Source organism: Aethalodelphis obliquidens, unplaced genomic scaffold (genome assembly GCF_003676395.1).
Source record: "Aethalodelphis obliquidens isolate GAN/ISIS:26980383/991018 unplaced genomic scaffold, ASM367639v1 scaffold59, whole genome shotgun sequence".
Lineage (NCBI taxonomy): Eukaryota > Metazoa > Chordata > Mammalia > Artiodactyla > Delphinidae > Aethalodelphis > Aethalodelphis obliquidens.
In genome coordinates, this window is record NW_020838003.1 from 2,345,746 (window position 1) to 2,361,633 (window position 15,888).

At 36.7% G+C, this 15,888-nt stretch overlaps 1 protein-coding gene across 10 annotated transcripts in view; it reads left to right on the plus strand.

The window, feature by feature from the left end:
• The window catches only part of ALB (albumin), a 140,308-nt gene extending 126,905 nt beyond the window's left edge, over window positions 1-13,403 (plus strand). For all 10 annotated transcript variants that reach the window (XM_027087551.1, XM_027087552.1, XM_027087550.1 and 7 more), the window contains 11 exons: window positions 360-492; window positions 1,327-1,424; window positions 2,923-3,052; window positions 4,083-4,297; window positions 5,616-5,748; window positions 7,086-7,183; window positions 8,574-8,712; window positions 9,634-9,857; window positions 11,029-11,161; window positions 11,803-11,870; window positions 13,233-13,403. In XM_027087551.1, coding sequence (XP_026943352.1) covers window positions 360-492; window positions 1,327-1,424; window positions 2,923-3,052; window positions 4,083-4,297; window positions 5,616-5,748; window positions 7,086-7,183; window positions 8,574-8,712; window positions 9,634-9,857; window positions 11,029-11,161; window positions 11,803-11,844 — 1,345 coding nt within the window. In that variant the 3' untranslated portion in view covers window positions 11,845-11,870; window positions 13,233-13,403. The remainder of the gene's footprint in view (window positions 1-359; window positions 493-1,326; window positions 1,425-2,922; window positions 3,053-4,082; window positions 4,298-5,615; window positions 5,749-7,085; window positions 7,184-8,573; window positions 8,713-9,633; window positions 9,858-11,028; window positions 11,162-11,802; window positions 11,871-13,232) is intronic.
• Window positions 13,404-15,888: the final 2,485 nt, after the last annotated feature.

A 15,888-nucleotide genomic window follows, 5' to 3' on the forward strand; every position in this document is an offset into this window, starting at 1 on the left:
ATCAAAACAGGATATGATCTGTATGAAAATATTTGAAGATGACATGTATTAAAATATTATAAAGATATATATATATTTAGTATTCTCAGAATTTAGTTCATTTTAGTCAATAACATATCACTGATATTTAACTAATTTATGCATGTGTGTATATTTATATGTATATATATGTATGAGTTTAACATTTTCACTGACTCAAAGAGCAACAAAAGCAAGTTCATTATGTGCAAATTGAGCTTAACTGGTAAATTAGATGTCTTCAGATTTTGGAGGTTCTGGGGAGAATGTAGATTACAAGTCTTCCTGCAATACTGTCTGCTATAGAAAAATGGCTGTCTGTTTTTTGTTTAAAAATTTAGATACCTATATGAAATTGCCAGAAGACACCCCTACTTTTATGCCCCAGAACTCCTTTACTTTGCTCATCAATATAAAGGAGTTTTTGCAGAATGCTGCCAAGCTGCTGATAAAGGTGCCTGCCTGATACCAAAGGTATTCCCCAGAAGAAGAATAGAAGAATCAATTCATAATCAAATCTCAGTTTGGGGACATCTTATGGTTAGATTTCGGAAACCTAATCCTCCAATAGAAACTTCTTTACGTGGTCAAAAAAGCCTTCCTCCGTCTTTTCCCCCTCAAAGATCTTTCACCTTTTTTGAAGGCCTATGTCTTCCACCTTCCTCCTTCTAAGATTTGCCTAAGTGGATCTGGTAGAGGGAATCGCTGTGTATGTGTCTAAATATCCTGCCTCTTTTAATAGTGCAAGTTGCTGTAGTGAAATACGGAAAATCATGTTTAAAATTACACAGCAAGGGAACACAGTTTTTGTTTCTCTTTTCATGAGACTTTTTTATTCGGAAGGGAACTTAAAGTAGGGGAGAATTTAACTGCATCTAGAAGCCTGGGTTTATTCATTCATTCCATGAATATTTACACTGCATTCTCTTTTATAGGGAGTTTATTGATGTTATGAGAGTTGGTGGAGGAGGCATTGAAAGGGGTTATATGCAAAATTAAGAAGTCAGCAAAGTTCTGTTCCCTGGGATATTAGCGTACTCTGTCCTTCCACTTTTCCTTTCCGTTCCCTTTTCCCTAACAATGGCTCCATGCTGGTTCTTAACTACCTGGAAGTTTCCACTATGAGCAGACTGACTTTTCCTCTTCCTACAGAACAAAATAGTTATTTGCCAATAGCGATACTTGGGAATTTAGGAGTAAATTCTCTCTTTAAAATTCAATTTGGCATAGTCTCATCTGAGCTTATGAAGGGGTGGTCTGCGTAAAATTTTTCTTTTCTAATTTTTCCAAAATTGTTTCTTTTTGCAGATTGAAACTGTGAGAGAAGAAGTACTGGCTTCGTCTGCCAGACAGAGACTCAAGTGTACCAGTATCCAAAAATTCGGAGAAAGAGCTCTAAAAGCATGGTATGTTAAACTTAGTTTGCATTTTTATAATGATGCAAATGATGATGGTTCAGTTGACAAAACTGTACACTTGCATGTCATTTTACGCAGTGCTTTCGCATATATCTTTTTGGTTGTCTAAAAGGTAGAAATTTGACAGAGGTGAAAACCAGAGCATCAGTAACAATTTGTCATTATTTTTTTATCATATCTTTTCTAAGTAGTCAAAGAATCTAGAGGACTTTTTTGTTCTTCTAGGACAGGTGTTTAAACTCCCATGTATTTATAATGACTGTGATCTTAGTATAATGGTCCACTGTTTTTATAAAGCTGTAGTCAGGGTCTTTTATTTAATTTTATCTCCCCTCCACCCAATTATCTGAAGTGTCTGCTTGTCTTTTTATGTTCTGATAATTAATTTCAGCCATCAGGTTTTCTTCTCACTTTCTTGTAGCACCAGTTCTGCGCTTAATGTCTTGTTTTTTCCTGGGCCTCTGTTTTTATATTATTAGCTAGCTCTAGAAGCATCATCCTTCAGTATCTGAGCCAAGGAACTCCCCTTCTCCATCTCCCACACCCTCGTCACCAATCCCTCCCTTCTAGTCAACACGAACAGGAAATAAAATGAAAATAGATATTTTGCAAACTCTCTAGAAACTGGCACTTGAACGAACTATCTTTGCCTGTCATCCCTACCATCTATACCACCAAAAGCAACCAAATCAATAAACGAAACAACCTCAACATGAAATGATACATAGTTAAACAGGCTATGATTAGTTTGGGGGAAGCAGTGTCTTTTATCAGATTTAGGCAACTCCGAAATGATTTGGGAAAGCTTGTGGATGTTAGCCTTTTACATCTTGTCAGTGAGCTGAGAGATTATGCTGAATCAATTTCTTGGTAAGAATATGCTGAATCAAAACTCTCTAATTTTGTAGAAGTTATGAAATTTCTTTTCTCAGAGACCTGTGGAAGTCAGGAAGAATGTGTTTTAGTTAATAAAAAAAAGGATAACTGGAATTTGTATGGCACTTCCCAGTTCATAAAATGCTTTCATATGTATTATCTAATTTAATCCTCACAACAATCCTTTGGTTTAGCATGTTGTTGTGACTCTGTAGAGACTGAAGCTCAGAAAGGCTAAGTAACTTGCCTAGGGTCACACTGTCAATAAGCTATAAAGCCAGATCTGGAAGTCAGCTCTGGGCTCCAAACCTGATGCCTCTCAGCATGTTGCCATTTTTAGAATCCCTCTTTGATTTCTGCTTTCATGAATTGCTGGACTTCTAACAACCATACACACTCCTACAATGGATAAGTAGGCCCTAAGGAAACATTTTGCCCTAAGAGAACAATTTGGTTCAGAATTAGCATTAAAATAAGAACTAATAAATCTTACAAATTATTTCTCTATGTTATTTTATCCTAAATTTTCTTGTTATACGTAGTATTTTCCTAGTACTTTGATATAAAATGTTGCCTGTTAATATTCTGATGGGAGAATTTTCTTCTTTAGGTCAGTAGCTCGCCTGAGCCAAAAATTTCCCAAGGCTGATTTTGCAGAGGTTTCCAAGATAGTGACAGATCTTACGAAAGTCCACAAGGAATGCTGCCATGGTGACCTGCTTGAATGTGCAGATGACAGGGTAAAGAATCCTCAGTATACCTTTTGGTAACTTACTTGCTTAAGTTGGTAGAATCAATTTGTTTAGCATCAGAACAACTGAGAGTGGTTTGAGATAGTTTTCTATGCTCTAATCTGCTCAATACTTGCCTTGCCTTGCGGTTCTTTCCTTCTTTGTTTCTCTCTCCTTCCTTCCTTCCTTCCTTCCTTCCTTCCTTCCTTCCTTCCTTCCTTCCTTTCCTTCTCTCTCTCTCTCCTCTTTCTTTCTTTCTTTCTTTCTTTCCCCTCTCTCTCTCTCTTTCTTTCTCCTACTCAGTAAGTGATCTGATAAACTCACTCAGTAATTTGTAATCCCTTTCATTCATATTCTGAGAACAAAAGCTTAAAACTGAAGTAAGACAGTTACAAAGGTAGATTTGTAAGAAGATTTTTTAAGGAGGTGGGAGGAGTTGGAGAAAGGCTAGAATCTGAAGAGACCTTTGGAAATTATGTAACTTTTTGCTCTATATTCTCTCAACTGTCCGTGTTAAAAATACAAATATTTAGCATATCTTTTTCTCAAACTGAAAAATATGACCAAATACCAGAATACTAATCTCTTAGTACACTTTCTGGAAAATTTAAGGCAGATATTTTACATGTGTAAGTAGGGTCTGTGACTGTGATCTTGACTAATTTTTCAAAAATCTGTAACACTTTAGTTTTTTGGTTTCAAGATGCCTGCACTTAATTTGTGGGGAGTATTTGGCAAAACAGTACTGAGTTTTAGTTTAAAATTTAAATGCTTTAACAGTAGAAATATAAAATTAATAAATAACAGATATGAGACCTTATTACTGACTAGTTTTTTTCAAATCAAGTGGAAATGTTTTAGTAGTTCTATCTGTGTCTCTAGACTTAGCAGCACAGACTGAAAATATTCACAGAACGCAGGTTGGTATATGTATGGTCTTAGAATAAAATGAACTTGTTCTGCCAACATAGTAAAAGTCTAGGGAGGAAGCACAGCAAAGTCAATTTACGTTGAACAGTTTCCATCAACTTGCTTGTAGGCGGATCTTGCCAAGTATATATGTGAAAATCAAGCTACAATCTCCAGTAAACTGCAGAAGTGCTGTGATAAGCCTCTGTTGGAAAAATCCCACTGCATTTCAGAGGTGGAAAAAGATGAGTTGCCTGAAAACCTGTCCCCATTAGCTGCTGATTTTGCTGAAGATAAGGAAGTTTGCAAAAACTATAATGAAGCAAAAGATGTCTTCCTGGGCACGTAAGTGGATAAGGAATGATCTTTCATAGTTTTATATGGTCTCAGGATTTAGGAAATTATTCTAGGCTTTCCTTTGGAATTGCTACAATCTTCATGTTGCCTACAATGTTTCTTTATTCTTTCTTCTCCCAGTCTTTAAACATTTTTGGAAAAAATTAATTTTAAAAATTGTTGTAAAATTATACATGCATATAGCAGATGCTCAATTAATAGAGAAGAGTACAAAGTAATAATAAAAGTTCATTTTTACACCCCCATTTCATTCCTTAGTCCTTAGGAATATTTCTGGAAATACCTGTAGAAATATTTTGTGTATACATAAATTATATACATATTATCCATTCATGCATTCATTCAAAGAATATTTCTTAAACTTATATATCTGTGAATATATGTAATACATCTTTATGTCTCTATATCTATCTATCTACCTATCTATTGATATATCTGATGTCAGCAAAGAACTATAAAGAGAAGTAGAATGTTACCAGGTGCTTTATATTTGGTTAAAAAGACCAGAAGTCTGGTAGCATGGCAAGGCAGCGTTAAATGACAGCAATTAAATGACAAAATCGATGATTATATAAAGTCAGTAAGTGTAGTGATAAACTTTGCATTTTTATTGCTCAATTATAATAGTATTCTGTGCATTAAATAATATTTCATAAAATTATGTAACCATTAAGAATTTACTCATACAGAGAGGAAAAAAATTAAGAAAATATCTCTATTAATCTATCAGAACCTTTTTGAGGTATAGTCCGAATCAAACAAATTATACCTAATAGTAACGGGTGTCATTCCTCAGACATTTAATATGTGCCAGACCACATGTGTTTCACATAGATTACGTCATCTATTTCCTACAGTTTACCTTATGAGATAGGCACTATTATTATCCCCATTCCACAGAGGAGGAAACAAAGTCTTGATAGTTTTAATAAGTTGCCTAAGGTGATATAATAAAATAAGTGGCAGAGCCAGGATTTGATAGCTTTAACTCTGAACTCCCAAGTCCTTAGCCACTAAGCTTTACTGCATGGCGTTTAGTCAAATTCAGACCTTTATGATATGAGTTAATTTTGTGGTTAATTATGGGGTGTTTTTTTTTGATGTTTTATTTACTTATTTATTTGTCTGCACTGGCTCTTAGTTGCAGCATGCATATGGGATCTAGTTCCCTGACCAGGGATCGAACCCAGGCCCCCTGCATTGGGAGTGCGGAGACTTAGCCACTGGGCCACCAGGGAAGTCCCAATTATGTAGTTTGTCTTGCTCATTTGTCCAACTAAATCTATTTTATTGTCATCTTAATTAGGTTTTTGTATGAGTATGCGAGAAAGCATCCTGAGTACTCTGTCTCATTGCTGCTGAGAATTGCCAAGGGATATGAAGCCTCACTGGAGGATTGCTGCGCCAAAGATGATCCTCCTGCATGCTATGCCACAGTGGTAGGTTTCTGGAAGGAAAAAAATATATAGCTCTTTAACTGATGATTCTAATAACAGGAAAGAAAAATAACGCAAGAATGTTACATAGTGCAATTTAGATTTTTTCTTAAGATGGTTTCAACTCTGTGCTTTTAAACATTATAGGAATAATAGCCTTAAATAGAAAGATCAAAGAGAGCAATCTCTAATTCCACAAAATCTTTTTTTTTTTTTTTTTTTTTTTTTTTTTCGCGGTACGCGGGCCTCTCACTGTTGTGGCCTCTCCCGTTGCGGAGCACAGGCTCCGGACGCGCAGGCTCAGCGGCCATGGCTCACGGGCCCAGCCGCTCCGCGGCATGTGGGATCTTTCTTCGGGGCACGAACCCGTGTGCCCTGCATCGGCAGGCGGACTCTCAACCACTACGCCATCAGGGAAGCCCTAATTTCACAAAATCTTGACCATGCTTTTTCTCCTTTTTACACTCCTGAGAACAAAATAAAGTAAATTTAAATGTTAAGAGATTTAACGTAGATATAAAGAAAGTTAACCTGATTCCAGTTTTATTAAGTATCAAGAATTAGTATCATAAGAAAGATTCTGAAATCTAGTACTTTAGAATATTTTCAAATCCTTTTTTGAGACAGTTTAAGAATGGTTTTACAAGAAACGAAGTGCGGAGAGGAAATCTGTTTTGAGAATATTTAGCATATTTAGCTATGCTAAAATAGAATTTTATCATGTTTGAGATATTTGGTACTCCTAGCACATATAGTGGTGCGCAAACTTAAGAATCAGAGGAAAGTCATTTTTTCCCTCTACCAAGAAACTGGTTATATGCCAAGTGCCACACAGGAACTGATGACCAAGGTAAAATCTCTTATCTCAGAAAGCTCAGGGTCCAACTGGAGAGACGGCTTAATAATGATGATACTTACAATCATAGCCATCATTTACTGAGTTTTTACTATATTCCAGGCTATGTTTTAATTTCATTAGCTCAGGTAGTCTACAAGAGCAATTCTCTGAGGTGAGTACCATGTTCATCTCCATCTTAGAAATGAGGGTTCTAAAGCTTTGAGATGGGAAGTAAAGTTGCACAACTAGAACATGAGTCAGGTTGACCTGGCTCAAACATCCGCAGTTGCACTCCAGAGTCTGAATGTTCTTAATCACTTATCTCATACGGTCTCATCAAATAAACAGTTTGGACATATTATAATAGATTTGACATCAAAAATCTATTTTCATGGCTTTGGGCAGAAAGGAGGAAGGATCTCATTATGCCTAGAAGGATGAAACACAACCTGCATCTGGTCCTCAGGGAGAATGTTGTAAACACTATTCTTTTATTTTTCAGTTTGAGAAACTTCAGCCTCTTGTGGAGGAGCCTAAGAATTTAATTAAACAAAACTGTGAACTTTTTGAAAAACTTGGAGAGTATCAATTCCAAAATGCGTAAGTATTTTTGCTTATTGACTAAATTTTTCATGTTCATTTAATAAATATTTAAGCCAATTTATAGACCACCTATCAGAACTTTTTTTTAAAATAAATTTATTTATTTTATTTATTTATTTTTGGCTGCTTTGGGTCTTCCTTGCTGCACATGGGCTTTCTCTAGTTGCGGAGAGCAGGGGCTACTCTTCGTTGCAGTGTGCGGGCTTCTCGTTGTGGTGGCTTCTCTTGTTGCAGAGCACGAACTCTAGGCATGCGGGCTTCAGTAGTTATGGCTTGCAGGCTCTAGAGCGCAGGCTCAGTAGTTGTGGTGCATGGGCTTAGTTGTTCCGCGGCGTGTGGGATCTCCCAGACCAGGGCTCGAACCCATGTCCCCTGCACTGGCAGGTGGACTCTTAACCACTGCACCACCAGGGAAGCCCTATCATAGAACTTTTAATCTTGAAAATAAAGTATCATTTCTAATCACTCTCCATCAAGAAAGACCAGAGAAAATGAAATAAAATAGTTGATGGGATGAAGAGGCCTATATTTGAGTGCACTTTAAAAAATTGGGCTCTTAAGTCTGGGAGGAAAAATATCAAATCTTGGGATATAGGAACTGAGGATGCCATTTGAAAGTTAAGAAATAGTTTATGAGCAAACAAAATACAGCAATGCTTCACAGAGCAGAAAATAGTAGATCTTCAGTAGCAGTAGCTTAATAAGATGATGGATTAATGTCCCAATTAAATAGAGCCTTATCTGTGGAAGTTAAGACAGGAAGGGACACATCATTTAGTTATTTATTGTTCAGCTTACACATGTTAACACTCTTCTACCTATAGGTGCTAGGAATAACAACAATGAACAAGACATAGTCTCTTCCCTTGAGTAGATTATGGTCATACATTGGCTTTCAATGGTGATTAGCATTCTTAGTAAATGATTATTACATGCTAGATACCACATCAGGTTGATTGCATGCTTTGTTCCTTTTAATTTAATCCTTGCACTATCCCTTTTGAGTCAGGTATATTTCCTTCCATTTCATGGGTGAGAAATTTCATCCATGTCTTTCAAATTTAGTACAGTGCTGATGTATGTTAAGCTCTCAGTAGGTTTTATTGAAAGAAAGAAGCAATTAATAAATATCTTAATGTCACTGAATTACAATAAAAATTACAATTTTTTCCTAAGATTATACAGCACAGGTGGATTCAAAGCTAGGCTTAATTAGTTGCTCAGGACAAGGTCTTCTCCCACATTACCCCGCCAACCTGGAGATGATAATTTTATGAATGGAAAACCATCTTAGTGGATTTTGGCTAAGTGATCTCTGCTTGACCTGACGTGTTAGAAAAAGACAGTTTCTTGCCTGGCTGAAAACACGTGGATTATGTTGTTATAGGCTCATAGTTCGTTACACCAAGAAAGTACCCCAAGTGTCAACTCCAACTCTCGTGGAGGTCTCAAGAAACCTAGGAAGAGTGGGCTCTAAGTGTTGTAAGAATCCTGAATCAGAAAGAATGTCCTGTGCTGAAGACTATGTGAGTCTTTTAGAACATAATAAAGTTAATAATGATGAACTTTTGCTTTTAGATATTGACAAAGCTAACTTTCAGAAGCAAGGGTGGGCTAATGTGTGTGTGTTTGTGTGTGTGTGTGTGTGTGTGTGTGTGTGTGTGTGTGTGTGTGTGTGTGTGTGTTTTGTGTATATGGTAATGGCAGCCAGGATTTGGTCACCTGTATTATCCTGACCATCAGAAAGAGGTTTTAGATAAGATTCCAAAAATGATAAACTGTTTTGAAAAAATTCTGTGAACTTTTAATGTTCCATCCTGGAATTTTCTAAATTTTTACTTTCTTTGGATCTTTTTTTAAATTTTTTTTTTTGCGGTACGCGGGCCTCTCACTGTTGTGGCCTCTCCCGTTGCGGAGCACAGGCTCCGGACGTGCAGGCTCAGCGGCCATGGCTCACGGGCCCAGGCGCTCCGCGGCATGTGGGATCTTCTCGGACTGGGGCACGAACCCATGTCCCCTGCATCGGCAGGCGGACTCTTAACCACTGCGCCACCAGGGAAGCCCTACCCTCTATTTTTGCTTTGCATCATTGGATCTTTAATGTATTTAATCTAATGTATTTAATTTAATGTATTGGATCTTTAATGTATAAGACTATTTCTTCCCTACTCCAAGACATATATCAGGATTCACCTCAAATTATTTAATCAATTATTTTCTCAATAAATTATTCTTAAAATGTAGACATATTTAATTAAAAGAGAAGACTTCAAAGTCCCTTATTATTTGTAGTTCTAAAAATAAGCAAATCGTTTTCTCAAATCAACCTAGGATTCAATGTTGCTAGTTAAAATATAACATTTGTTTTGGTCCTTTGGAAGGTAGGAGTTCATGGAAAACTTTTCATTATGCTTCCTTTGAACTTCTGCTCTCCTGCCTGCTTTTAGCTGTCCTTGGTCCTGAACCGGTTGTGCGTGTTGCACGAGAAGACACCGGTTAGCGAAAGAGTTACCAAATGCTGCACGGAGTCCTTGGTGAACAGACGGCCATGCTTTTCTGCTCTGACAGTTGATGAAACATATGCACCCAAAGCCTTTGATGAGAAAACATTCACCTTCCATGCAGATTTATGCACACTTCCCGAGAATGAGAAACAAATCAAGAAACAAATGTGAGGAGTACTTCATTACTGCATGTGTTTGTAGTCTGGATAGTGAGAATTGTAAATTAAAATGAGCAACTTTTCTTTAAGTAGTGATTATATACCTTAAATACTTAAATATTGACCTTATTAAGCAGATAAAAGTGTCAAGAATAAAATGGATAGCATTTTGTTTTCTTAGCAAAAGAAAAAAAAAAAAGTACCATTCAGAATAATCTTGTGGATAAAAGCTGCAGTAGAATAACAGCTTAGGCTAGGTCCAGCAGAAAAAACTGAACTGATGCAGTTTTGCAGATAGCAAATTACTTAGTAGAAATCATATGAAAATTTAATTCTAGGCATGAATAGTTATTTTCAGTTTGTTCTATGGCAACGCACAGACAAGGCAACCCCTCAAGACCTGACTTTTGAGAATGGAACTTGGATTAAAAATATCTGGGATTTAGAGTTCTGAGGCATGACTCCCTATTGCTGTCACAAGGGGTTATAATTGCATGAAATTTAGCAACATAAATTTGCTATTATCTCTGGTGGATTCTGATCATGGACATAGATTTAAAAGTCATATTGCAAAACCTGTCATGCCCACATGACTCTTTCTCTAGCACTATTGTCTCTGTAGATGTCAGTGAAAGAGAACCACCCACTCCCATGAATTGGATAGTTTTATCTCCTATGGCCGCTCCATTATTAACTTTGAATGGGCAGATTACAATAACCAAATATAAAGATTCTCAGATTAGAAACTTTTTAAATGGAGCCCAAGATAAGTAAGTTTTTCAGGATCATTTTTAACTCTCAAATTTTAAAACTTCCATATGGCATTACTTCCAAAATCTGAATAACCATATAAATGCAATGACATCATCCTTTCCAGTGATTTACTGAAGAATGATTTGTTGAGATTTACTGACACTACAAATGTTGAGCAATTTACATTGATTACTTAATTTGATCCTTCCACTGACCCTGCGAAGGTGGATTTTATTATCCTCATTATGCAAATAAGAATATTGAAGCTTATAATGGTAAGCCTGGGCCTCAGGTCCAGAGTTGTCTGGCTCTAAGACTTAGCATCTTAAGTAGCAGCGATACCATTTTTACCATCTCCATTTTTCTGTAGAGAGTAAACTTTTTTTCCGGTTTTTTTGGTTTGTTTTTTGTTTTCATTCAAATGCAGTGCACTCGTTGAGCTGGTAAAACACAAACCCAAGGTAACAGAGGAACAACTGAAAACTGTTATGGGGGATTTTGCAGCTTTTGTAGACAAGTGCTGTGCAGCCGATGACAAAGAGGCCTGCTTTGCTCTGGAGGTACTGGAGTTGTTTGCCTTCATTTTCACATGTCTAATTTCCTTTGCTGTTGCATTTGATCAAGCTAGGGGTTAGTGGTTGAAGTATCTGAAAGACATTATGTGCATGTAGAACAGGAATCTTATTCTTCATACAATTGTCTTACCAAATGACTGAAATAGCTCTTTTTTCTTTTAAATCTCCTGGTGCACTGTAGTTTATTACTAAGTGTTTGTAATGTTTGTTCTGTTTCCAAAGTTGTGATGTTTATGAATATAGATAGAAATATTTATAAAGCCTGAGATGTTTTGGTAGAGACATCATCAAACCAAAGCATTAATTTATTTAAACATTTTCTTGAAAATGCTTGTTTGTGATTTGGTTGAATCTGAATGTTTATTTTACAGGTTAGTGTGGAAATTTATATTTAGATGTCTGAATCATTTACTATTCCCCCTATGACTTGACAGTAATTTTTTTATTCCTTTGGGGGCAATGATGCTGGTGAGCTTCCTTCTAGAGATTCTAGTACTAAACTGTTATTAAGGGATGTGATGTACATAAAATTACTTTGTAATCACCAATGGCTGTATAAATGTTACTTTTCTACCCTAATAGTGGTGCTAATATTTTCCCCACATCTGTCGTTTCTTTGTATTTAGGGTCCAAAACTTGTTGTTAAAACTCGAGAAGCCATAGCCTAAAAAGAACACAACCACAAGCATCTCAGGTAACTACACTTTAGATTTTTTTAAAAAACTAATTTTAATAGTTATTATTAAAATAGCAAAGATCAACTGACCAGTGCTAACCACTGTTCTAAACTGATTATATATATTAACTTCTTTACTTCTCAAAATAGTTGCCTGAGCTGAGTACCATTATTATTCCCATTTTGCAGATGAGAAAATGAAGGCATAGATCAAGAAATAGGTTAAATACTTTACCCAAGGACTACCCAACCACGGAGCCAAAATTAAAGATTCAAACCAGGGCTTGAGAGTTAACCACTGGCCTGTTCTGACCCAATGTGACACAGAAGACAGAGTCATTCTACTACGTACTGGCTCAGGAGTGGGAAACTTTAGGCAATAGGCTGGACCATATGAAAGTGCATTTTTGTATGTACAAAAACAGTTCAATATCAATGATTTCATATGGTTCAACCATATAGCTCAAGAACAAATTCATTTCATTGGAGAATATGATAGGTCTACCTTATGTGAACTTTTATTACAAGTAAATAATTTGCTACTAAGTTTCCAATGTGTCAACATGCTGAGCTTTAAGAGAATTTCTCTTCTTATGACAAAAAGGCCCACTTTAAAATTTAGATGTTTGAACATAAACATGTTTTACCCATTGTGGTGTAGTATTTTGGGGGAAATTATAATAAAAAATAGAATGAACTTCCTTTTTGAAACAATTTGTCCAACTATTTTTTAGCATGAATTATTTTCATATTTTTTAAACTGTGATGTTTATTCCACTATTAGATTTTAACTTGCTCTTTGCCTATATGGTAAAACCTTCATATTGTGCATTCAGGAAAGGAACCAGCTTCATATCTTTGCAAATTTGGGCGTTTCAAAATGTGATTTGTTTTAGTCCTAAATGGCAAGATTTTCTTCCTAGAGGTCTAACTTTGAGAAGACAACTTTTTTGTTTGTAATTAACTTAAGTAAGAAGTAGGTGTCAGGAATTCCCTGGCAGTCCAGGGTTAGGACTCCATGCTTCCACTGCAGGGGACACGAGTTTGATTCCTGGTCTGGGAACTAAGATCCCACAAGCCGCACTGTGTGTTGTGGCAAAAAAAAAAAAAAAAAAAGTAGGAGTTAAGTAAATGACCCTGAGAGTTAATGATGAAAAGCCTGTGTGACGAAGAGAGGACTTTACAATCCTTATTGCTGTGTCCTCTCCCCTAGTCCAACAGAAGAATTCAACTGCCATGAGTCTAGGAGAGGCTTGAATTGTTTTCATTGGTGGAAATTGCGGAAAGGCAATCTAAGCAATTTGGCATTCATTTGAAGAGATTTGAAAAAACACATGCCATTTTATAAACAGTAATTATATTTATCTTTTTGTTTTTCAGCCTACCCTGAGAGTAAGAGGAAAAAAAGAGAAATGAAAACTCAGAGCTTATTCATCTGTTTTTCTTTTCTGTTGGTGTTAACCAACACCCTGTCTTAAGAACACAAATTTCTTTAAATATTTTGCCTCTTTTCTCTGTGCTACAATTAATAAAAAAATGAAAAGAATCTAACATAATTGTCCATGACTGTTATTTTTCAAAGATGTGTTGCCATCCTGAAAACTTTGTAGGTGCTATGAAAGTTCCACTGTTCTCTCCCCATTTCAGTGGAGGACTTCTAGTTCCTTATGGGCTAATTATGTAAAAGAAACATTAATACTGTTCTGAGTTATGGATTATAAGCATTCAATGTAATATTTTAACATTATGATAATTCTGGATAAAAGAATAGAAACTGTGGTATAGGTAAGGCATACAAAACATGGCTTCTTCTTACTACTAAGACTCAACTATAAAGGTGGGGGACCAAAAAGATAGAGAGGATTTTAAGGATATAGTAGTCCTCCCTTATCTGCAGGGTATAAGTCCCAAGACTCCCAGTGGATGCCTGAAACTGCAGAGAGTACCAAATCTTATATATACTATGTTTTTTTCCTGTACATACCTACCTATGATAAAGCTTAATTTATAAATTAGGCACAATAAGAGATTAACAACAACTAATAATAAGATAGAACAATGATTACAATATACTGTAATAAAAGTTATGTGAATGTGGTGTCGTCACTCTCTCGAAATACCTTATCGTACAATTTTAATGCCTTTTCCATCTTAACTAAGCACTTAACACGCACTGTGGCCGTAACTTTTGCAGTTTGCAGTGTGAGAGCAAGACTAGTATGAATATCTTTTTCCTTCTTCACAATTTCACAGATAAAAGATATGTCCTTAACATAGATCTTAACACGCTCGGTATACAATTCTTTTTCTTTCCATATTAAGTTGAGAATTTTCACCTTTTCACTTAAAAGGAGCACTTTATGGCTTCTCTTTGGCAGATGTGAATTGCCAGCATCATTACCCTTGTACTTTGGGGCGATTATTAAGTAAAATAAGGGCGACTTGAACACAAGCACTGTGATCCCATGACAGTTGACCTGATAACTGAGAGGGTTACTAAGTGCTAACAGGTGGGATATGCTGGACACAGAGATAATTCATGTCCAGGGCAGACAGCATGAGATCCCATCATGCTATTTGGAACAGTGTGCAATTTAAAACTTATGAATAATTTATTTCTGGAATTTTCTATTAAATGTTTTTGGACCGTGTTGACCTGAGAAACTGAAATGGCAGAAAGTGAAGCCATGGATAAGGAGGACTAGGGTAGTTAACTGAATTAGGAAAAAAAATTATCCTAGAAGAAATTTAAGACAGTTTAGGATGACAATACAAGAAGAATATAAGAAGTTTAAGAAGTTTGGAGAAGCATTATTGGAAGAGAGGATTAAGAAGTCTGGACAAAGGTACACTAATGGATAATTAAGATATCTTGAACTGAGGAAGTGCAACAGTTAGAAGGTGAAATTTTCTTATAAAAAATTAAGATGTTATACTCAACACTGAGCCTGTTTTCCCTGTTCCTAGAGGTTGCCACTGATATTAGATCATTGTCTATCACTTACATACTTAAACATCATTTATAACCTTATTGGTTTGTGTATTTTTAAAATTTTTATAAAGTTGGTTTCATACTGTACATTATTCACAACTTGCTTATTTTGTCCCTAATAATATTGCTTTACAGTTTTAAGTATGATGCTTACGAAGATTTTTGTACCAAGTTAAAAAAGGCTCCACACTTCCTCCCTATTGGCCCTCAACCCCTGTTTTGACCTGATGTTGACTGTATCAAATGTTTTTCCACATCTGTTGCTATCATCAAAAAGCTCAAAGAGAGCCTTTAAGGGGAGAAATGGAGATGGTGGGCTCCTGGAAAATCCTGGAGTCAGACCTTGAAAATTTTGATTAAGACATTTCCACAGAACTGGATCCACATGGGACCAGGATCTACATGCCCTGTCTGGATGGCATTGCAGCCCAGGCACTGAAAGCGGACTTGAAAATTTTGGAGAAAGACTCTCCAGGATGCAGAACTCCAAGAGCCTTGCTTCCCCGCTGCACACAGGGTCAATCAGATTCCTGAGGGGAATTCAGACACTTGAGTCTAAGAGTGATCCAGGAGCCCAAGGCCCTCTCTGGTTCTGAGAGGTTGGCCGGGCAAGCGCAATTTCCAGTCAAAATATCATTTGCCAGCGTTACTTAGGTCAACTCCATTCCCCCTCTACCCACTTAAGTAAGGTTATGACTGATGAGTTTTGTGTGACTCACATTGGACACAAGAGGAGTTTGGAGTCTGGGCTGTTAACTGACCCTTAGGCTTGAGCTGCATGTGTGGTCCCATCCAGCAGCTCTTTGTTGTTTGTGTCCCCATAGGGCAGCCTCTGTTTACAGTACACAAAGGTGGCAGGGGTCTGGCAGGTGTCCTTTATTCAATGTGCTCCCTGATGCTGGCACCCAGGGTGGTCACTCCAATTCCTCCACAATCTCCACATAAAGCCTCCTATAGTCTTTAGGGGTGGATATATTTATCTCTTCCAAGGGCTTTGGAGATCATTCCTCCATAATGCCCCTGGACCCTGCCAGTCAACATCCT